Here is a 24168-nt window from a genome sequence, read left to right as displayed (position 1 = left end):
AATTTTCATTTACGTGTTTAAAAAATTGAAAATTTGTAATTTAATAAAAGCAAAAGTTAAAACTTTATTTTAAAAAAGAGATAAAGATTGGTAACTTTCGAAGGACACACAATTTGAAAGAAGTATTGATGACAAAGAGATAGAAAGAAGGAGAAAAAGAGAGAGAGAAAAAGGAAATTTGACAAGAAGTGAAAGGATAGAGTGGAAATGAGGGTGGAAAATGGCTCGGAAGGGTAGCAACGACGTCTACTTTGTAACCGTAGACCAATACAAGTCTACAGTGGAAGCGGATATCATATTCCAGGATGTGCATTAGAGGCACTGAGTCGCTCGCCATCGTGGCCGTCCCGTTCCATCCCATACCTTATCGTCGACGGGCAACTAAATACAATAACGGGATGGATGACTCGGAGGTTGGCGTCGGGGGTTGGGGGTTAACGGCTTTCGCGACGACGGCGGACCACTTTTCAGTCGCCTTTTCCACAAAGTGGCGGAGAGACGAAGTAGATCTGCCCTTGCCTTCCTGCTTGTCCCTTTTTGCACGCGAGCATCTCTCTCTCTCTTCCGACATACAAAAGATAGTATCAACGATCTCGCGGTCTAGATGTTCCGAGTGCTGTGCATGATAAATGGAAATTGCGAATAGAGCCCATTAATCGTGACTGCGAGCTAAAAAATTGAGTGACTTAATGAAAGAATGATCTTTTCTAAAGAAGAAATAGAAAGCTGTTTTCGAGAAAAACAGATTTTTATTAGAAAATATTTATATTAATGTACTTTTATCATTTTCTGATTGTGATATTCGAATAATAAATATGAAATCATGGCTTGTGTTTTTTTTTTTAATAATTTTATCGATAAATCGATGAGAAAAATTCTATCGAATTCGAAGATTGATCTTCGCGTTATATCCCGCGACTACGATCAATAGATAAGAACACTCATCTCATAGAACACATATCTCATAGAAATCGAAATGTATAGACTGAACAGAAATTGAAAACATGAAGTATTTCTTGTAAATTTAAAAATACCAAAAAAGTATACACAATAATATTTAGATAGTTTTGAAAAACAGGCCTGACGATATGTTTTCTTTTCAGGTCTCTAGTGATGATTTTTGAAATAAAATATATGGTTTCATGCATCCATCAACATTTTTTGATATAAATAAAACCTGAAATGCTTATATTAGATCTGAATTTTCAATTGCTTAATCTGTGCATAGAAAATGATTCGTATGATATTGCTACATAACATTATTAGTCTCCAAATTTTATATTATTATCATAATATTTAATATCTAATTGTAAGTTTAGCGTTTTCCTGTCTTAAATGTTAGCGTAATCTTTTTTCAATCTTATTTTATTTATCTCAGTTTTGCTATTAAAATTAAAAAATAATATCATCTACGTACACACTATTGTAATTTCATTATTAATATTCCCCAGGTAATTTATTGCTATTGTATTCGTGTCTGAAATTACGTTTTTTTTTCCAATTTCAATTATGCTCTCTCCCTATATGTCTCGCTCATGCTTATCGCAAGCTCGCTCATTGTGATTTCATCGCGCGAGTTTTTCTCTTAATTTCCTCATTACGGTTTCGTACAATTGCCGGTACGATTTTTTTTCTGACGCCACGTCACAAAGAAAGAAAGAACGGCAGAGCCTCTCACCGCGTGTTCCGTTTGATAATTTCGCGCATTTATTTATTCTCGACGGCGCACAATGTCGCGCAAGCAATGGGTAAACTGCATGGGTATTCGTCACACCATGGCTCCAGCCATGCCCATTGTGAATCCGGGCTGTAAATAATACCGGGCAAAAAGCCCCGGCCCGGCGCGCGTCGCGACGCGCGCCTCATTTAACGCATTCGCGTCCGGCGGTAATTATTAAAGCCCCATCATGATTTTAATCCCGTGGTCGTCGTCGGAGAGAGAGAGAGAGAGAGAGAGAAAGGAGCAGCGCGCGCGCACGATCGCGGTCACAAACACCTCGTTAATTTATCTCTCCGACTCAACGGCCATTAAGAGAACACATGCATTACACACTGCCGTGATGTAATCTCTACCACTGAAATGCTGGGGATGGCGCAATTTGCATTGAAGCTTTATGTAAAAGCATAAAAAGGATTATTTGTACATGTGGCATTTTAACTCGTCAGAATGTTCGCCCCCTTAGAATTTCATCTTTATTCAATCGTATTAGTCTCGTAGCGCTTTATTGAATTAATTTTTTTAATTGGAAGCAGCATATTCTAAAAGACTTATTAACAAATACATTGATTATTGGCAGTTGATTAAAAATCAAAGGATTTTAATCTTCTTTTTTTTCTGCGATTGAAATTTTGACATATTTAGCGAAGCATAATCGCAATGGATTACGAGATGTAGTTTATTCCAATTCGCATATATTTCCGTAAAAAATTGGCGTGATTTCCTAATTTATAAATATGCGTAGCAAAAGGATAGCGGTGGATTATGTGCATCTTTGACTATCTTTATAAATGCGCGGTATAAATGCGGGTCTGCGAGTGAGAGAAGAAGCTGGGTAGAGCTTTTGCTGAAGTAGCCGCTGGCGAGTGGCCGCCTCTCTCTATATGTCCACATACATAGCAAGTCTTCTCCCTCTCTTTTTTTTTTTTTTCCTCTTTTCTACGCAAAAGTGGTGCTGCTGCTGATGCTGCTGCTGCTGCTGCTTGCTCGGTCGACTCCGTGCGTCTCCCAAAGGAAGAAGAGAAGAGAAAAAGATGAGCGTAATGACTAAATAAAAGATGGAGCGGCAGATAGCCGCCCTGGCGACATTACGGTGCGTGTATGTATGTCGACCTGGCTTGATCTCGTGGCAAAAAATCCCCATTTCACGCTCCGACGTCGCGTGGCCAGCGGGATAAAATCGCGACGAGAAAGACCGTACTGTGTTTTTTTCTATGTACGAAGAGAGTCTTATCGCGGTGTCGATGGCGAGTATCTTCGCACGTCGATGATGATATTCGATTAACGTTCTAGTGTACGATTAAAAGTTGCATTTTTTGATCAAAAAGTTTAGACTTTTATTATATAAATATATATTTGAATATATTTTTATAATCTCTATTATATTAACAGTTCTGTTTCGTTTTTACAGGTGAAATAGCGTTTGTGATTTCGATGGCATGTTATCTTTACACGGAGGAGAGATGATATCTGGTCAATATCGCAGCTACCAAAGGTAACATATCTTGATCAAAATTCAAATTTCGATTAATAATGTGATTTTCATTGAAAGATTTATCGCAACAATCCAATTTCTTCTTTAAGAGGAAGAGAATTTATCTCACGTTTTTTTCATAGAAAATATCTTCGCGAGTCAATAGAAATGAAGATCGAGTGACATTAGACTGATTAAAAGTTACATAATTTTGATTTGAATTAAGGACTTAATCTCATGCTAAAAGCGTATCTTCGACTGGCCGTTTATTTACGATATGTTCCGATATTACAAAAACATTGAGATTTAGATATCTATATTATAGATCGAGAAATTGTCGATGGAGAAAAAGCACGTTGCCCCGATACACGATAGAAAACTATAGCGCTTGCAACAACGTACTAAATCAGATAGAAGCAAAGCGAAGCTATGAACCGTCTCTCGATCATAAAGTTAATTATTTCCCCGCTTTGATCATTCACCGTTACAGACTTTCTTAGCAAATTACTCAGAGACGATGCAAGTGTCCTCCCGTGGGAGAGAGGTTGTCTCTCCGTCTGAATCTCGCTAGGAGGAGACAAGAGTAGAGGGATGAAATCGGGGGTCAAATCCCTCAAGTCTAGGTTGAGAGGAGAGAGTTGTCGGAGGAAATGAAACGAATAAAGGAAACATATTATAGAGCGAGTCGTACACGCGCGTCTCTGTTCGCGCGAGGGGATCGGAATCAGCTGTGGCAGGTGCCCGACGAGAGGAACGAATGGAAAAGAAGAAACGATAGAGGGAAAAAAATCGCTCGACAGATCACAGACTACTAATTAAAAAACTCGGCATCGCCGACGCCCTTGCTCGTTCCCGCGCGAAACGTCGCCCTCCCTTTTTCGCGAGACGACCGCGTAAGAAACCTTTCGCCTTCTACCTTTCATCACCCTGTGTGTCACCGTCGCCCACCCTCCTCTCGCTATCCTCTCGAGAATGCCGCGTATCTCCCTCATCTAATAGCCAATGAGAGTCATATACGTCTCTTTCTTTCTGCTGAATTTTCTGCGCGGCCCTTTTCTTTTCCTCCGCGCGTTCACGCAGAGTGAGCGAGGGTGAAAATATATAGGGATCCAGCGTATGGTACGTTATCCTTTTCACAGCTTTCATAGCTTGAAGGAGAGAAGAGAAGAAAAGGATTTTTCACTGGTGGATCCTCTTTGAAGGGAAATCTCTTAAACCGATTACTAATAACAGTATATAGCGGATCATTTCGCGTAAAATCTTAACGTCTATTTCAATTATCGTATATATATATCGATCTTTACTAGAGTAAGATATTCGTACTCTAATTAGTAAAAATATCTTATTTGCGAAATTTGGTCGAGAAATCAAAAATTAACAAATTATTTTTAATGTAAAAATATTTAAAGGTCTAAATACTTCTCTGAGTTCTGTAATAAGATGCTTTCTCTTAACATTTCCCCCCCCCCTCCCCAAAAAAAAATTTATCATTATAAATGAAATAAAGAGTTATTTAATTTATGCAATACTAGGTGACATAAAATAGAAAAAAACACTTTTTTACATTTATTTATTTTCTTAAATATAAGTATTCACAATTTTTAATTATGAGAAAGGGTAGTGAACAATTTTAATTTTCCCATATTCGGATAAAGTAAAAATCATATGTGTAATTAAAACAATAAAATAATTAAAACAATTTGCATTCCGAATGCCGCGCATCGCGTTATTCGCGCATTCTTTTAAATCAACAGTCATAGCGCATAAAATATCTAGACACGATACGCGTGTCCCGAATATGTACCAAATGTGCCTAACTTCGCATGAGAAAAGAAATTTCTTAAAAATGTTTTTAATATAGGTAATATATATATATATATATATATATATATATATATATATATATATTTCTTCGTAGAGGCAGTTGGCAGTACTGTTGTAAATCTAGAGACGTTGACGTATGTATGTATGTAAACGAAGTGCGGTAGACGAACTTTAAGGAACCTTCAAGAACCAATTAAATCGTTATTCGTAAATTAAGTTCGATAATTCTGAGCGGGCTCTCCGGGAAGAGGGTGCGAGGGTGCGTGGAAGGGTTGGTCCGGTGGTTAAGGATTGCAACCCGAGGTAGAAAACTTTGCAACTTTTCAGTCGCTTTTCATACAACTTTTCTTCTCAACATCACGATTACGATTTTTTCATCCAAAAGCCAGTTCGACGGACGTATATGAAGGTACGTAACTGCATTCACGTGGAAAGATTCTCGAGAAACTATTAGCGTTATATATCGATTTGAAATATGTTCGAAAGAAATGGAGGAAAGAATTCTTTCCTTCAAGAGTAATTATTTTTAATAAATGCTTCTCTTATTCGTATCTTTATTACAAATGGTTTAAATGTATAATGAGCGTAATAAAAAAACTTTTTTCCCGACAATAACATCGCGCTACGTATCACATTGCGGAGCTCGAACACTTGCGGGATACGCAGTATGTATATATTCAAAGAACATCCGCGCCGCAAACGGGAAACGGAGAAAAGGATGGACGGGGAAGAGAGAAAGGGACAGGGAAATACAGTGGTCACGCCGGGTGCAGGGTGCATTGTAAAAGAGAGTCCGCGCGCGATCTCCCCCATCGCATTTTTTTCCTTTCTCCTGCCCTTTCTCGCCTGCCCCTTCGCATCCTCCTCGTCTCTCGCCTTCCTGGGTAGGTCCTTCGGTCTTTCTTTCATCCGTCGACTTTGCCGTCTCGCAACCACCGCGTTTCCACCGCGTCTTTTTCAACCCGGCCCTCTTCCCCCTTCACTCTGTTTTCCCGCGTCGCGACGCGGCGCATTTGCCGCGGCTTTTCCTCGCTGAAATTGCGGAAGCGCCGTCAGATAGAAAACCACATGTTGCGGTTTTTCTCATCCCGTAAACGCGCGAGATCTCCGCCCGGAGTAAAATCTAATGGAATTTTTTATTTTCCCGAGTTACGAGTCGGGGGCGGGTTTCTAATGAGGAATCGCGCGTCGAGTCCATCTTTCCGAGTCGCGTTCTTTTATCGGCACATTGTCGTTGATTGTCGTTGCTCTTCGGTAAACGAGTATTTCCGCGTTTTATTCGCGAGCCATTGCGTATATGACTCTTTTCTCTCCCCATCGACTCTCTATCGCGAACGAGAAACTAGATTACGATTTATTTGATTCAAGCGCACGCGTTTGTCGATATTCATATACATATATATACGTAAAAAAAAAGAACCGTTTATTCCTCTGCGAATAAAAATGTTATATATTTTACGGAAAGAGAATATCAATATTCTTTTTATATTTAAGTAACTATAAATACATATCGATAATTCTTTCCTTTTCTAATCGTCGTGAGCTAAACGCAATATGTAAAGTTCGACGAAATTTCTTAAAAATTCCCTATCGTCGCAGAGATTGTAGATATGCTCCCTTTTTCCCTAATCTTCCGTCCATTTTACTTCCGTCAATGTAAGATATAATTTCGAACGTTTCGTCCTCTCTCGCTTGAATCTATACCGATTTCGAAATAATTCTATCTCTTTCTCTCTCTCTCTCTCTCTTTCTTCGCGCCGCACTTGAACGGTTCGTGCTCTATTTCTCTTTCTCACTCTCAAACCTCGCGCAACTGCTTTGTCGCACGCGCGCGCTCCTTGTTTTCCCCTCTCTCTCTCTCTCTTCTACCATCGTTTGGTCCTTGTCAGCTGTGTTCGTGCGCTCTCGCTCCCTCCCGCTGGCGCGGCGTTCGTTCAGGCGCGCCACTATGCCACCCCCCACCACGACTCCGACCGGCGTTCGGCGTTCACTTCAGTCTTCAGTCTATGCCGAGTCGTCACGCGCACCAGTCGAAAGTTTTCGCCGGTTTCGAATCGTCGCGCCACGTCGCGTCGCTCGTTCGCTCGTTCGTGCATTCGCGCCCGTCTTATATTATATCTATACGCGATACGAAATTCTTTAAAAATTCGTGTGAAAACGAATCGCGGCGACGGACGACGACGATGATAGATCCTCAGGTGGGGTGATGATCCGGCATCGCGTTCCGCGTGAGTGCGTTGCTCTCGATCCGACGAAGAAGCGAGACGCGATAGTGACGAGTGTCGCGCGTTTGACCGTTATTGTACATCATTGTCGGAGATTGTGACTGTTTTATTCCTGCATCGCCAGTCCCGTCACGTTACTGCGCATCCTTCATCCAGCCACGTACGGATATTCGGGATCGTCAGATCATCGTCATCGGATGGAGGAGCCCGTCGGATCTGACCGCGACATGGACTTCGTAATATTGAAGGTAGGATTTTTTCTCTTTTCATTTCGGAGGCACGCGCGACAACTTCGCAGTGTATACGAACGATTCGCTCGCTTTTTACTCGAAGGATATATCGTGATTCTGTTTCTTTTTCTTTTCTTTTTTTCCACTCGCCGCGCGAATTCTCGGAAGCACGCGTACGTGCCTCGAAACGCTACACATACACATGCGCGTAGAAAAAGTTCACTTGTTTTACTCGGAGAATATTATCGTCATTGTCCCGCTGTTTGGCTCGAGTTCTCAGAAGCGCTTCAACTTTTCGATTCGCGTCGAGTTCTCGGAAATGCGCGCGCACACATACACGCGCATACACGCGCCAGCTTGGAAGCACTGCTACACATATACACACGTGCGCGTATAAAAAGTTCACTTGTCCTACTACTCGGAGGATATTATCGTCATTGTCCTGCCGTTTGGTTTGTGACGCGAGTTCTCGGAAGCGCGCCAACTTTTCGTAGCGCGCTGTCGTACGCACATGTATGTATGCATGCGTACCTATATAAGAAAAGCTCGCTTGTTTATTCGAAGAATATTATCCTGCTGTATAACAAGCCAATCTAGAGATATCGCAACGCGTAAAGAAATCGTTTGTCTCGTTTTTGGAATATTTCCACATTGCTTGTCCTGTTCGAGAGATTATTGTATTATATAATAATATGATATATTTTATTTTTAATTTACTATTAATTAAATATTAATAATATGTTATTAATATATTTGTGTATATTAATTATTTAATTTATAATTAATTATTATTTAATATATTACTATCTTTCCTACACGTAATGTGTCGAAATAAAAATTTTCCGAGTTTGTGAAATTTGCGAGAAAACCGAATCGTCGTTTGTGATCTTTCAACGAACAGACGCGACACGAGTGGGCTTTTTCGCGAAGGGTAAAAAACACCACGTTGTATTCTCGAGTATTCATCGCGCCAAACGTGCCTTATCCGCATCCATATCATGGTTCTTGAGACGAGTCGTGCACTCGGCCTGTATATAGGAAGTTACGAACATGTTGCGCGAACAAAAACGAGCAATCCACTCGTTAACTCGTTTGTATCGTGCCTGGCAACGCGATATCGACCTTCAACTCGATTACTATCGAAATAATCATAGTAAACTTTGTTCATTATGATCATTCTTTTATGAATTTGTGTGTGTGCGCATTTTAACGATTTTATTTATCGAAATTTTTTGCTCTGCAGGAATATTAATACACATTCTCATTTTAATATTTCATTTTTAAAAAACGTCTTTAAATATAATTTAAAAATAGATTTTTATAATTGATAAATCTATTTAATTAATAATTAATAATCAATTATTTTATTCATTAAAATTTTGCACAGTACTGCAGGAATATTAATACATTCTCATTTTATCCTTTCATTTTTAAAAAACGTCTTTAAAAATAATTTAAAAATAAATTTTTATAATTGATAAATCTATTTAATTAATAATTAATAATCAATTATTTTATTTATCAAAATTTTGCACAATACTGCAGGAATATTGATACACACACACGTTCTCATCTTAATCTTTTATTTAAAAAAAAATGTCTTTAGAAATAATATAAAAATAGATTTTTATAATTGATAAATCTATTTAATTAATAATTAATAATGAATTATTTTATTTATCAAAATTTTGCAGGAATATTAATACATTCTCATCTTATTCTGTTATTTTAAAAAAACGACTTTAGAAATAATTTGAAAATAAATCTTTTAATATAGAAACACAATAAGCACGCAATCATGGTACAATATTTCGTAAATTAATACGATTGAAAGGGAAATATATACAATATTTAAAAAATTTCGTTGGAGTTAATTATAGATATAGAAAAGGACGTTAGGTTTCCTATGATTTTACTTTGATAAAAATGATTCGAGATAAAAATGCGATTTACGCGGGAATCGATATAAATTGAGATAGGAATGTACAAAGCGTTATATTGAAATGGCATTAAGCTACATAGTGAGTTAATAATGCTGTTTCCCGATCCTGTGTGTGGTAAAGGCCGAGCACACTGTAGACAAGAACGAAATCGATTAAGCGCTGATCACATCCATTTCCGTGTCCTCCGCCGTGTCACGATTTGAATAACGGTCGTTGGATGACAATGTCTATTCGCCGAGATTACATTTTAACACGTTATAAATGCTCGCTCTCGAGCGCAACGTTTACATTCGAAAGCGTCCCACCGCTCGACACATTACGATGCATTTACATCGCGAGTAATAATACACATGACGTTTATAGATTCTCGTGGTCCAGACGTAAATACCGCGCCATTAAGCGACTCGCTGCCATTGGCGCGTCGAATAAGCTCCGAAAACGCTCCGATATAAAATGAATATTTGTACAACGTATTGCGCAAATATCTCGCGCCGGGACAGCATCACGGCTACGTGTTATGTCGAATCCAATATATCCGCCGAAAATCGCCGAGAGAAGCCCGACTACTTATTTTACCTTTCGCGTGTTGAAAATTGACACATAGTCAGCTGGAAAACTATCTCTACATCGCTACGCAATTACGGGCACGCAAGCGCAATTATACGCGCACGGCAGAAAAATATTGGAAATTACTGATTGCGATCGATGCATTCGGTGAAAATTATAGAAATTCAACGAAAAGCTCGCTGTTGAAAATGTTTTACGTATGTGACACATTTTTTTCTACGAACGGCGATATCCGAATATTTTGCGTCAATATCTTACATTATATGAATTCGAATAAGTTTTCGCGAGGCGCAATATTTGTGTAAATCGCTAATTCCTCGATGTTGCGCATCAAAACATTCGCGCATCGACGTTGAATATATCGATTAACAAATTTGCAAAAGTTCTAAAGCTTCTAAAAGAGGTATACGTATAGAGATTACTAAAGATACAATATTTTTATCAAATATTAAGAGGCTCGTTATATATGATACGAGATGGTAAATAAATGTAATTTTTTCATACATTTATTTGATTCTTTTTTTTTATATACATTGCGAAATGTAATTTTCTATAAATACAAATCGATGTCGAATAATTATAAATTAATAAATGTAACATTATTTTTTTCATAACCATTACGTGTTAACGTATTAATGTATTTGATGTATTGGTTGAGGCTCCATTATCTCATGCCGTTTATCTCAATTCGCTACAATTTTTACGAAGTTGTTGAAGTTTTGGAATTCTCATTTTCTTTCCACCTCATTTCCGTTTTCTTTCCGACTCGAGATGCGGATTAGGTATTTGTTTCTTCCGCATAAAAAGATGATCCAATTACGGTGAATGGGCGCGGAGCATATTACTCGGGAAGTTTAAAGATCTAAAACAAACGATATATATATATATATATATATATATATATATATATATATATATATATATATATATATACACAATACAACGAAAAAACAGGCTAACGAGATCCTAGCTCAGAAAACAGAGCGCGAATAAAGCTCTAGGCTCTCATTAGCCTGTTTTTTTTTTGTACATTAATTATTGAAGCCTTTGTTCATTTTTATTGAAAGAGGAAGTTTAAGGATTAAGGAGGTAAATGATTTTATATCGCGTCACAAGGATTAAACGTTCTCCGCTAAGTTAAGAGATCGCTTACACTTTATCCTTTATCCTCTATCTTATCTATTTATCCTTTTTTGCTTTCCTTCTTTCGGACATATTTATGTAATTACTACCGACCGAATGACGCCAAGTTCCAGTTATCGCTGCTTGTCGCGTCGGAATTTTGCCACGGTGAACATCTGCATTTTTGCATGGCACGTTTCGCACTTCCGTTCTCGCACTGCCACTCATGCGTATTTCATGGAGATAAAGCTGGTTCTCGGTCAGTTTCAGTGACATTTCATAATTTTTTTTCTTGCGCAATCTGCGAATAAAATATTTCCGGCATGTCGGGTTTGAAATAATGAAAAATTGTGTTGATTCTGTTTAAAAATATCGGGAGGTGGAGGGCATACAGAATATATGATATTTTGAATCGACATTTGTCATTTTTCATATTTAACTATTTGACAAAAATGAAACATTTTATTTTTAGGAAATAAAATAACAATTGAGGCTACTATATTTTAATATCGAGATTATATAGTTAAAATGCAACGTGAAATATAAATTTTAAATATAGAATTTATTAATTAGCTTTCGTTAGCGCTGTTTACGTTTAATACTTTCCCTATACAAACTTTTCGACTATTTCTTGCGTTACGCATGAAATGTTAGATTTCGTGAATTTTAATTTTATCGAGAAGTGCTCTTATAATGTAGATAAATATTTTTTCATGATCAAGTATTATTAAAATGATACAATTCTTTTATACAAGTATATATACAAAAAATCAACTATTTCCTCCAGCTACTTTCACTTTTATGGATATTTTGGGCGCACGGAAAATCGCTTTGCGATATCTTCGTTTTCAAAGATGCCACTCCCGGATATAACCATGGAAGTTGATCGTGTCGTCGTCAGCGTCGATGACGATACCGTTTCGGTGAGAGTTGGCGAATCCTTCTTGCAAACTTCTCCCCGTAGTTTACGCTTATGCTTGAGGACACGAAGGAAGGAAGACGGGGGGATGCGCGGAAAACTTCTTAATAGCGTCGCGATGTGATATTTTTATGATATATCACCGCCGGATAAAATTAGGATGATATATACGGAGTCGATTTATACGGATATTTTATTACAGTTAATTTTAATATGATGTAATTGTAGAAAATATACATCTTTCGAATTCATTCTTTAAGTAAGATTTATTAATTTGATATATTTTTTGAACAATATATATATATTATGTATATTACTTTTCATCATCTATTTTTTCATTGTATTATATTTTGATAATCGTTATCACAAAGTAGATGGTAAAATATTCAGAGATATTGAGAGATTAAAGCCTGTAATTTTCACGATGAAAGAGATGTGTACGATTTCGTGCAAGGATTCTGCAGTAAGATACATAATTGATGCCGAGGGTAACGCGAAGTGGCGAGTGGAAATTCGCAATTTCCGTTCCGACTGAAGGAAGAAAGTTACGATCGTCTGATAGAGTTTCGTCGTTTTCTTCTTGTCCCCGAGATTTGCAGTCGCAATATTGGAATTTCAAGGCGCGTGCTTACTTATGTATGTACGTACGTATGTACCTAGTATCGTGTGGCACAACAATTGCAAATAACGTTATGTGACGTAGTCGCGGTATCCACTAGCCGAGTGCATTTGCCTCGGTAAGTACGTTGGCATCATTATGGCTCAACCCACGCTTATCATTCCGAGAAACCAGGTGTACGATAAACAATGATAAACGGGTTTCCACGGAGCTGCTGGTAGTTTAATGCATATCAAGCCATTCGTCACGAAGCGAGATACAGGGGGACCTCTTTTTATGGAATATCTTTCCGCGTGTTTATTTTCGTCCTGATTATTTTCCTCGGATCTCCACACAGTACTATTTAAATAAAATATTTTTCTTTTTTAGATTATATTTTTTCACGTAATAATCAAATTTTATTTGTTTTTAATATTTAAATTTTAATAGACGAGTATTATTTATACGACTAAACTGGCAATTTATTATTGTTTGATTTTTATAGCATAACGTTTCGACCGTATAATTTTCGTCTTTATCAAGTGAACTAAAATTACAATATTATAAATAATGATAAGCACGTTACAGAAGTGAAATAAACAAAATTATGTGCCTGTTATAGTTGACAAGTTGAAAGAGAAAAATCGATATGTCATAACGACACTGTGTCAACCTCTCTGTTTCAGATACTGAAAAAAACTAAACGACCTTTATCAATCTATCGTATATGTTATTTAAATTCTCTGTGTCCTTTTGAGAGTTATTTTTTAATAAAGAACATTTCAGCTATTTCTCTCTCTCTCTCTCTCTCTCTTACACGTTTTTCGATATGCAGAATATCAGGCGCTGACCAATCAAAGTCACGATCAAATTCTAATTTGTTTGAAAACGTTGTGATATATAACAATTAAACAATAAATTGCTAATTTGATGGTATAAACACTCATCTATTGACTTATTTACTGCCGACATCTCAAAATTAAACATTAATTAAATTTTAATACTGAAATTTTTCAATATCGCGTTACGATAATACTAAATATTTTGATTTATATTATTTAAGTATCTAAATTTTATATATATATCTCATTTTAATTATATGTAAGCAAGAATATCGGTAATGATAATTTAATATTAAATATCCGAAATTTATAAAATTACAAAGTATTGATTTTATGAAAATATATCAAAAATTTTGTTTGTATTTAATATTTGAATAAAAAATATCTATCAAAATAACTGAATATTAAGATATTTGTGACATAGGCATATAAAAAGACTATTAATCGTAATTTTTACAATTTACATAAGAACATATCTATGGAAAAGAGAACGATATAGAAGTTCGATTATTAATTATATATAAAGTATTTGATTTTCCCAAATGTAATGTAGTTGTTTACATGACGCAGAAAGTAAAGCCTTTTCCCCGCGAAGTGTATTTAAAGTCGGAATATAAAAAAAAAAATACATGGCCGAGGCATACATGTAATCTATAAGCGAATATAGAGAGATATATAAATGTGGAATGAGAGAGAAATAGAGAGTGCGTGTATGTAAATGCGTAGTGGAACGAGCCCGTGCGCAGACACCCACATGTCACGTGCACACACGCGCCTCTACCTCATTTATCTCCGACTCGATCACGAGCGCATTTATCATGCGGCTTCATGGCTAGTCCTCTTTGAAGCGTTCGTGCGCCAAAGTTTTGCGCAAACACGGAGATTTTTTAATCCGTACGCGGTCGCGCAAAATTTTTCAACGATCAGATTTATACCTAAGAAAATTAAATTTATCCTTTGCGTTTAATTTTGCGAAATAGTTTATCGTTTAACCGATAATCTTAACACGTTACTGATTACAATATAAATTTGTATACGTGTCGAAAAGCGGTAAAAAAAAAAAAAAAATGTAAATTTCAAGAAAAATCTTTTTGGTTATAATTTAAATTTAATAACTTAACGCGGTTAAATTTTTCCATGAGATATTTCGAAAGTTAATAAATGTTAGAAATTAAGGGGCAAGTGTTATATCGCTTAGTCATTTTATTCCCATTTATGTGATGTTTTTATCAATTTTTATTTTACAATCTATCAATTGGATTAGTTTGAATTCTCGATTTCACGAAAGTTTCGATGGCTCGCAGATGCTCGTGTCGAGGGCGAAGAACGTGGGGGGAGGGGGAGGGGGGAATAGAAACGAACGACATAAATAAAATTCCCCGACGTTCATAATGAGTCAAGAGCGAAATGCCCCGTGGAGCACCACCGTTGGCGATAAACCGTTTAAAATAAGTGCCTGGCAATAAATGCTTACCCTCATGTACAACCTTATTGTGGCATACAGTCGAGTATGTTCTTGTTTCCTTTCATTTGCCGATGTGAGCGTGAGAATAGAGTGCTTGAGATTAAATGAGTTTTATTTGCGACACAATCACGATGGGTTGCGTTTGTCGCGATAAATAATTGTTGTTGACACGATTAAATATGTATGTCTAATTCGCGCGGACTATTTAAATATTTTTAGGCTCGAAATTATTCTCGCGTGCGCGCGTCAAATAAGAATTGTGTTATTCGTTTGCGAATATCTAATGCAACTTATACATTTGCGGATATTTTCTTTCTACGAATACTTTAACTGTTTAGATTTTGGAATTAAGAGTTTGATAAATTTTATCTTGTTATATCGAATTTTTTATATTGAAAACTTAACGCGTTGGGAAGGAATATTATAACATTTATTATTATACGTAAAATATGAAATTTTGAGATCTCTTGAATTAATATAGTGCGTTTAATCGTTAAGCGCACCTGGCTCTATTAAATTAATGAGGTTTTACTCGATCGCCTAATGAACGAAGCGAACTTATGCACGGTGTTTCGTAGCCCGGAGTAAGAATACCGCGTGTCGTAACAACGGCATTACGTCCGTAACGAGAGGGAGAGAAGCAATCTTTCGACCCGCGTATATAAAGTGGCCGTTAAAAATCCGCGCACGTTGTTCCCGAAGTGGTGCATAACAAGGCGAGAGGGGGCACAACGGGGGGGACCAAGATGTAATGAAATGAAAATTGCCATACGCAAATTGTCGTCACCCGCGTGCTGCGTGTTCGAGTGTTGCATATATATATATGCGTTTCGCGTTTCTTCGCCGATTCCGACAATTACCATCATCATTTCCATAATAGCCATCGTACCGATGATGATTTTATGACACGCCGTTCTTTTTGCCATCGTGTGTCGTGTCGGTCTTGTTCCGCCGTCATCCGAAACCGCTCGGCAATGTTCGAAAGAGGCCCACATTGGCCTCAGACATTTTTTAACGACGTGATGTTTTACATTTACATAGCTCAACGCTCGCCAGTGCTCATCTTTACTTGAATCTTAATCATTGAGCACAATATATATATATATATCATCCAAAATTCTATTAGCGAATTATCTAAATCTTATTGTTAGAGCAAATTCAGAATGATGGCAATAAAATTGTTTAAAGTAAAAAGAAAATATAGATATATAGATTCATGGGAGAGTAATATTTCTCTCTTATCTGAACCAAATCTATTTGCGCGAAATAATATTTGTGATAATGATAATTAGAATTTATTGATAATTATTTTTGGAATTGTACAATTAAAAAAGTTATAATAATAATATATTTTATATAAGTTTGGAATTTTTTTTTACATATGTAAAAGTCTAAATCAAATTTTAATTGTTTAATAGTGAAGATTTTGTCATCATGAATGCTTAGATAATTTGTGCTAAGATAATTTATGCTAAGATACGCAAAAGCCAAAGAATGTATCGCATATTCTATTTATTGTTAAAAATTTCGCTTTTACAAATTACTGCATCGCGTTCGCCCATGTAATAGAACGGCAGCAAATTGCTCCGCATTTTCACGAGTATGACAATTTCTCGCATTTGTGTCGGAGATATAAGCGCTACCGCACACGATCGAGAATGTGAACGGACATCTTTTTTTCCTCGGAGAATCTGGCGCACCATATTGAAACGAATACAAAAACACAGAGTCGGCCATGAGAGATGTTGTTGCCGGGTATGTTAACGATTGAGTCTTGGCAACGAATAGGACGATTTCCTTGTTTTTCTTTCTTTTTTTTTTTTTCAAGAAAATGTGGCTTGTACGTAACATTTTGTTTATCTGTTTCCTCTGCCTCGTTTCATCAGTAGCCCGCCCGTTTCGCGCAGAGACTTTCATATTGGTTTCATCGGCGACATTTTTTTTTTTTTTTCATTTATTTTTATATAATGACATTGTTTACGTGAAATAGTATTTGTAATAATGACAATAAGAAATTATTGATAATTATTCATGAAGAGTCATTCAATTAAAAAAGATATAGTAATAATATATCTTATATACATTTTTGGAATTTTCATTGCATGTACAATAAAAGTCTTTAAGTCGAATCTTAATTGTTTTATAGTGAACAATTTTCACAGGGATTTGATAAATTAAAAAAAAAAAAAAAAAATTGTAAATATAAAATTTTTTAAATTTAAAATCAAAATTCTCTCTTATACTCTTTTTTATATATTTTATTTAACCCAGTTGATAAAAACTGATTATGCATGCATTTATTATTATTATAAAAAAAAAACATTAATTATTTGATTATGAGTAACCTCATCTCCGTACCAGATTAATAAGCTTTTGAAATAGCTGCATTCTATCAATTGTGATCATAATTTCATGGCGCACCTCAATTTTGACGAGAATTGCAACGGGGCTTTAATCGAATTTTAATTTTAATCGAAAAAGTTGTTTACGCGAAGCGTTCACACTTTTCGTCCCTTGGTTCGCGCTGCGAACGTTAAAATTCCGAAAACGTGGCCATGAGAGGAGAACGACCTAGTAAACAAAAGATTACGATTCTGTTTTTCCACGTCGCTAAAAATTATTAGTCCCATTCGCACCTCCGTTCCCTTTTCGTCGTTGCTTACGAGAAGCTATAACATTCATCGCTGTTTGTGCATACAAATGCGTTTTATGGATGCATTTTCGCCGATTCTTGGAAAACAGGAGAAGGAAAAGGGGGAGGAGAGATGGCGGGAAAGCTGCATTAGCCAGAGATGACGTTGCTCTCTCTCCTACGGTAAGGAGTCGCACGTGACATCGTTGCATAAGAACAAAGGCATGTAATAAGCGCAACAGCGCGCGCGGAAAATCTCGTCTTGCTTTGTTATCGCAGAGATAAGCGGAAACGCATGAGATTTGCATGAGGTCCTCGAGAGCCGCGTTTAATTTCTGCCAGACGTATCTTTGAATGTAACGCAACCAAGCGTACTCATTGTCGATGCGCGACGCTTACATTTTTAAACACTGCGTATATAAATTTAAAAAAAATTAATTTCTTTTTCAATCTCTAACGTGCGTGCGAGAATGCGCGAAATGATAACACAAATATTGAATTGAGCAAAATATATATTTGTATACAAAGACGAGCGTATGGAGAGAAAAGTTGCTTTTGCATTCGTTATTAATTTAAATATATAAATTAATATAAATGCAATATATAAATGATAACATAAGAATGATATAAATATGATTATTTTTGCTCGAGAGATTTTTTCTTCTTCCATTAAATACCCTCGAGATTTTTACGATTGGTCGATTAAAAACAATCGAACTACTCTTTTGCTCGCGCTTCGATATGATCTCGCGTGGAAAATTGAAATTTACATGGATTTAATTTTGTGGATCGGTTAATAAGATTTAATAACTCACTCGATAAAGAGAATCCTCTCGGGAGGGCTTGAAAATCATTAACATTATTTCCCAGGTTTCTCCACAGGTTCACGGATTATTGCAATAAATCAAATTAGAGACGCGCAAATTCTGTCGTTTCTGCGCTCGCGCGGATATCCGTTGCACGTATTAAAACACAGCCAGTGTCTCTCAACTCTGACTTGTTATTCCGCCGGTGTCTTCTGGGTGGTCTCGAAGTAGTCTCACAAATAGAAAGAATGTAACTTTATTACGACGCCACATGGCCGGAATACAAGAGCCGAAACGTGTCGTAGCCACTGTTCTTTTGTACATAACCCGCTGAATGCTCTCAAAACGATCAAAAGAGCCGCGTTCAAGGACAAGAAAATTCATACACGCTTTAATATACACGTGTATTACAACAGATAAGCCAAATAGAAATAGATAGAACCGGTAGAAATATATCGAAACGAATTTGCAGTTTTTCCCGTGGTAAAATAATCGGATTGAAATACGATTAAATTTGTTGCGAATTGAAAATATTAATAAATCTTGGTTGACTGGAAATCTTCATAAATTAAATTTATTAACGTTTATATAAAACTCAGATTTTTTTATTCATCAGTTATACATCATTGAACAAATTTAGATTTCCAAAATTATTTTCCGCGTTGCTTACAGGATTGTCGTATCAAAATCATATATTTATATTAAATTAAAAATCTTGTAGTTTTGTGAAAAGTTTTTTTACGCGAATTTTAATGAAATCGCATCTGTTTACTTAAGCGCCCTCCTCACTCAATCGTCGTGTCGATTTAGAGAATAGTTGGCGCGCGATGAGAGACTCTGTTACGCACGAGTCGAATATACAGGTAGACCAGTATGTCCGTAAATTTAGGGCGCGTGTTGCGTACGCGAAATTCATTAGACGATGAGAGATCCGCGCGTTCGCTTTAATATCGAGACGCAATTTAAATGCATATCACGTGCCGCCCCGCCGCGCCGCGTCTCGACGGCGGCCGTCGGGATTATCGTAACCGAGCAATTATCGTGCGGGAGTTTAGGACCGTTCGCTCGCTAGCAGACACGCCGGCGCCGGTTTACCTATCTCTCAGATATCCGTCCATGCCTGACCATAAATTCGCGTTGGCGAATTTCCCAAGTTACATTCAAGTTTCACGAATGACTAAGCACCGATAAATCCCCGTCGTGGGGCATTAATTCCCATCGCGGACGAAAGGACCACCGTCGTTCCCGCGATCGACGTAAACGGCTATACTATTAGAATTATCGCTGACAATTTATCGCCCTTTGTGTATCTTCGCGCCCGCGCGCCGTACCCTTCATATTATTTCGTTATTTTGGGATATTAAAACGAGGGATATAAAGAGGATATAGCGATGGGATAGCAAATATAAGATGAAGAGAAAAATTTATTCAATTTTTTAATTATATTTTTTCCTATGTTTTTCTATGAAAATTGAGATAATTAGGGATATATAACCTAAATATAATTACATATAAATTATGGGATATAGTTAATGTTTTTTTTTTTTTAAATATAATATGATATAGTGGACAAATATAATAATATTTTATATAAATTTTAATTATATTTTATATATATTAATAATAATTAATATAACTAATATAATTAATATTTCAGTTATTTATATTTTATGTATAATTTGTGTGTAGAGTATTTTTAAATTTTAAACTTCTTCAATATCTTATATTGTTTGCACTTGAAAAATACTTCTCTATATAATATTTTCTTACGTATATTTAATTAATATTTTATGTCTTTTAACATCTTTAATCTGTTTATGCACAGATGCAGCCGATACGCACGCTTGTATAACACAGTGCATAAATATAGATTAGTATTCGTATTAAATATAACGGGAGGGCAGCAAAGTGCCGCATGCCGGGTCATCGACGGTCATGTGCAGCTGGCGTTTATTGTTGTTCTAGTTATCGGGCGCGGCGATGTTAACGATGATTGCTCTCGTGCCATCTTGCATCGTTTGACGCGGACAAATATCGGCGATGGTTTCGCACGCAAACGCCGAATATGTAATTTCGATTCGCAACGCGAGAAACGAGGTGACGAGCGTGCGCGACTATATATATATATATATATATATATATATATATATATATATATATACACACACACGAGACGTAAACCATTGTTATCGTCGAAATTTACCCGACGCAACGTTGAGGAGCAGACGCAAATTCCGTGCATTTAACGTTAAACGTGAGCAAACGAACATAATCGAACACCTGAATTGTACATTCGAAATTTAAGTTCTCTTAACACGGATATCTCTCGTTCAGGAAAATATATTGATATATCCTCGACGCTCAATAACATGCAAATTTTTTTTTTTTTTAAATATAATTAGTTTTACTTTGTTAAATGCAATTGTATTGGATATTGAAAATATTGTATTATATTATGTCGCGATGTATTTTGAGAGCAGTTGACCTCATATAATTTTGATGTTTCAATTCATTAATTCTTTTCACTGATAATTATTATTATTTTTTTTTTTTGCTTTGATCTCTTCGATTAATCTGTATTCTTGAAATCTATTAATTGTTATTATAATATTAACGATCGTTATCGAATTATAATGAGCGTTTTTTTATATTTATACTTAATATTTTTGTACAATCTTTTAGGATCACGCGTGAAAGCATATTGCGTTGATTAGCAATCATCTCGTGTTTCTAGCATTTCTCATACGTTATATCCATGATTCCATTACTTTTAGCCGTCGCTATATATTCACAGACACAGTTGAATGCGCACGTTGATGCGCAACGAGCGCACTGCTAGATCTGCAATTAATTTGCTGCTTGTCGTCTTGTAATGGGGATGTTACGTGGTGCCGTGACAGACAGGGTGGCAAGGAGGCACGCAAGGTTCGTTAGATCTAAAGGAGATGATGAAATGATGTGTTTTAATTATTTTTTCGCCAGACGCTCTTGGGGCTCTCGAACTAATTGCCATTTGCGCCAATAAAAGGGGGATCTTAGAGATCTTGCTTCTCATTTTTCTCCTCCCTGAGTTGCCTCGTTCTTGTCAGACTATTCATTCATTTGTATCGACTAATGATCGTCCAATGATCTTCATATCTTTTAATTTTTTAGTATCTTTTTTAAATATTGCTGATTGAAATAATATTATTGATAAATTTTCAATATTTTTTTATAAAACAAAATTTTCTTGTAATATGATCTTTTCGGAAAGTTTTATTAAATGTCATGTGTATAATTTATATTTTTTCAAATGATTAAAAGTCTGTAATTAAAGAGAATAAAATTAACTGCGAATTATTCTGCTTTCTCTACATTAAACATAAATAGACTCTTAAGAATAAAATTGCTCTTAGAGAATTGCTCATAATTTTGTGTAAGAAATTATTGATTATAGGAATTTATGTTTGCGGTAAGGCGAGATTTCGTGATCTACTTTTAATAGATGCATTATAAATGTCGTCGCGCAGAAATCTAATGCCTTCTCTCGCCGAAATTTGCATGTTACGTGGCATAAATTGCGCGCAATTTCGCTGGGAATCGTTAGATTGCGTGAAGCTCACCCGCGCGCAAAATCACGGAACGTCCTCGTTTCTTTTACGATCGCGAATGTTGAAGCTTAGCGTCGTGCTCTTTATCGCGGCCCATCGTACGCGTAACTTTATTTTACCGTCTATCCGGAAGGGAAACTGACGAAAGTTTGACATGGAGAGTGTAATTGCATTCGGTAAGATTCCAGTGAGGGAAGATCTAAATCAGCCGTTTTATCTCTATCTGGTTTTCTCGCCGCATTTATATTTGAAAACTCGATGTAAGCGAGAATATAAATGTCGCCACGCATATCCAGGAATTTATTTCTTTTTGAGGAGCAAAATTATTTTATGAATTTAAATTATTAAAGATAGCTTCAATTATTAAAGAATTTTAGAAAAAGAAATTTATCAAGCACAATATCTCTTTTCTGTTCTTCTATGCAGAAGAATTAAAATATCATTTAAAAAAAAATTGCATTCTCTTCGAAATTTATATACATGATGTCAAATTTTACGTCCATAATTGGTTTTCTCAATTATTAAAGTGGCAAGATGAAAAACAAATAAAAAAATTTTTTCTTTCATTTCCGATTAAAAACAAACAAGTATAGTAATCGTCGAGCGTCTCAAATTGTCGCCACAGCGATTAAAGATTTCAGCATTTCCAGCATTTTCGCGGATCTTCTTTTTCTTTCTTGTTCCCTCTTCCTGCTCCCGTTTTACTTTCTTCTGCTTCCGTCTGCTTCATTTCGACCAGGGACGGACGTGTGGCAACATAGTATCTATTTAATTAATTTTTAATCATCTCTTTGATTATTCGATCAATTTTTAATGAAATTTCTTTTTGAAAGACGAAATATTATTTCCTATAATAGACTATAAAGCGTGAAAAGTTTTAATAAAAATTGATGTTATTCGTTACTTTGTGTCAACATAGGTTTTTTTTATTCCGGCGAATAAATTGATTTTCGCGTCGTTTCTATTTTCGATTTAGTGTATAATTTAATTTTCGATTTCACGATAGTGCATCGAAAATATTCTACGAGGTGGGGCATCTATATTGAGACACCTAAATATCTAAAAAATAAAGCAAGATGGAAAGAAATGTTTCAGACAAAAGTTGTTCGGTTCTAAGGGATCATAAGATGGTGCCATTAGTTTGACCTTGGGTGGAGGCGCTTCGGAGATTTCAATGTCAATCTTGTTTTATTTTCTTCACACCAATTGATGTCTCTCATTTTTTGAGCTAAAAATATTAAGGTAACATTATTGCAAAATAAATAATTTTATGAGATATTTTATAATTTATGTAAAATTATGTCGAAGTAAAGTAATAAAATAAAGTATAAAATATCTCATAAACTATTAAACCTTTGGCCATCATACCCCTATAACTTTTTATGCAGAATATTGCAAGGAATCGATTTATGTAAAACAAATTGGGGTGTTTCCATTTAAAAAAACAAGATTGACATTGAAATCTCCGAAGCGCCTCCATCCAAGGTCAAACTAATGGCACCATCTTACGATCCCCTTAGAACCGAACAACTTTTGTCTGAAACATTTCTTTCCATCTTGCTTTATTTTTTAGATATTTAGATGTCTTAATATAAATGCCCCACCCTGTATATCCGTCCCTGGCTTTCGACCCCACGTTTCCCTCCCTCGTGTCTAAACCGCCTACGGCTAAGTGCGCTTCCATCGGAGCGAAAAATTCAACCCGAGCTACGATGGTTGAATCCTCCTCCCGTTACTCTCGGAAGAGGATTCAAGACGCAGGGCAAGGCGGGTAATACATGTAATGACAATCGTTTTCGTCGTCCTCCTCGCTCCAAGATCGCGTGCGCGTACGCGTTTTCGACCCCTTTTTCGAAGCGGCCATTATGTTATCGCGCGATGTTCTTCGAGAGCTCGAATTTCGTTAGGATAGATCTTTCTCGGTGAATACTCGGGCTGCAATTTCGTAGAGTGCAATCTTCATGCCACGCACTTAACTTGCAACCTTTCGATATATTATGTATTCGAGCGCAAGCTTAATCAGTTACTTTCAGTTTCTGAACCAGGTTTGCTTAAGATTAATAATATCGAGCTTTAAACTAGGATATCTAGCGGATGCGCCATCGATCGCAAAGTGAAACAGGATACGAGATACAACTACGATTAACTCGAATGTTAGCATATTTATTCTAAATTACAGATTCTGAGTTACAAAAAACGAACGGAAGGAAATGT

The 24168-nt window shown here is 36.2% G+C and overlaps 1 protein-coding gene across 2 annotated transcripts in view; it reads left to right on the top strand.

Annotated features, from left to right (window-relative positions):
• The first annotated feature begins 7030 nt into the window (after nt 1-7030).
• The window catches only part of Slip1 (SLo interacting protein 1), a 167140-nt gene continuing 150002 nt past the window's right edge, over nt 7031-24168 (top strand). For both annotated transcript variants that reach the window (XM_070302401.1, XM_070302329.1), the window contains exon 1: nt 7031-7488. In XM_070302401.1, coding sequence (XP_070158502.1) covers nt 7438-7488 — 51 coding nt within the window. In that variant the 5' untranslated portion in view covers nt 7031-7437. The remainder of the gene's footprint in view (nt 7489-24168) is intronic.

The sequence above is a fragment of the Polyergus mexicanus genome, unplaced genomic scaffold, assembly GCF_030449975.1.
Source record: "Polyergus mexicanus isolate NDT 795.1 unplaced genomic scaffold, iyPolMexi1.0 SCAF_1, whole genome shotgun sequence".
NCBI lineage: Eukaryota > Metazoa > Arthropoda > Insecta > Hymenoptera > Formicidae > Polyergus > Polyergus mexicanus.
Note: the sequence above shows the minus strand (reverse complement) of the source record. Positions and strands in the feature narration are given on the sequence as shown.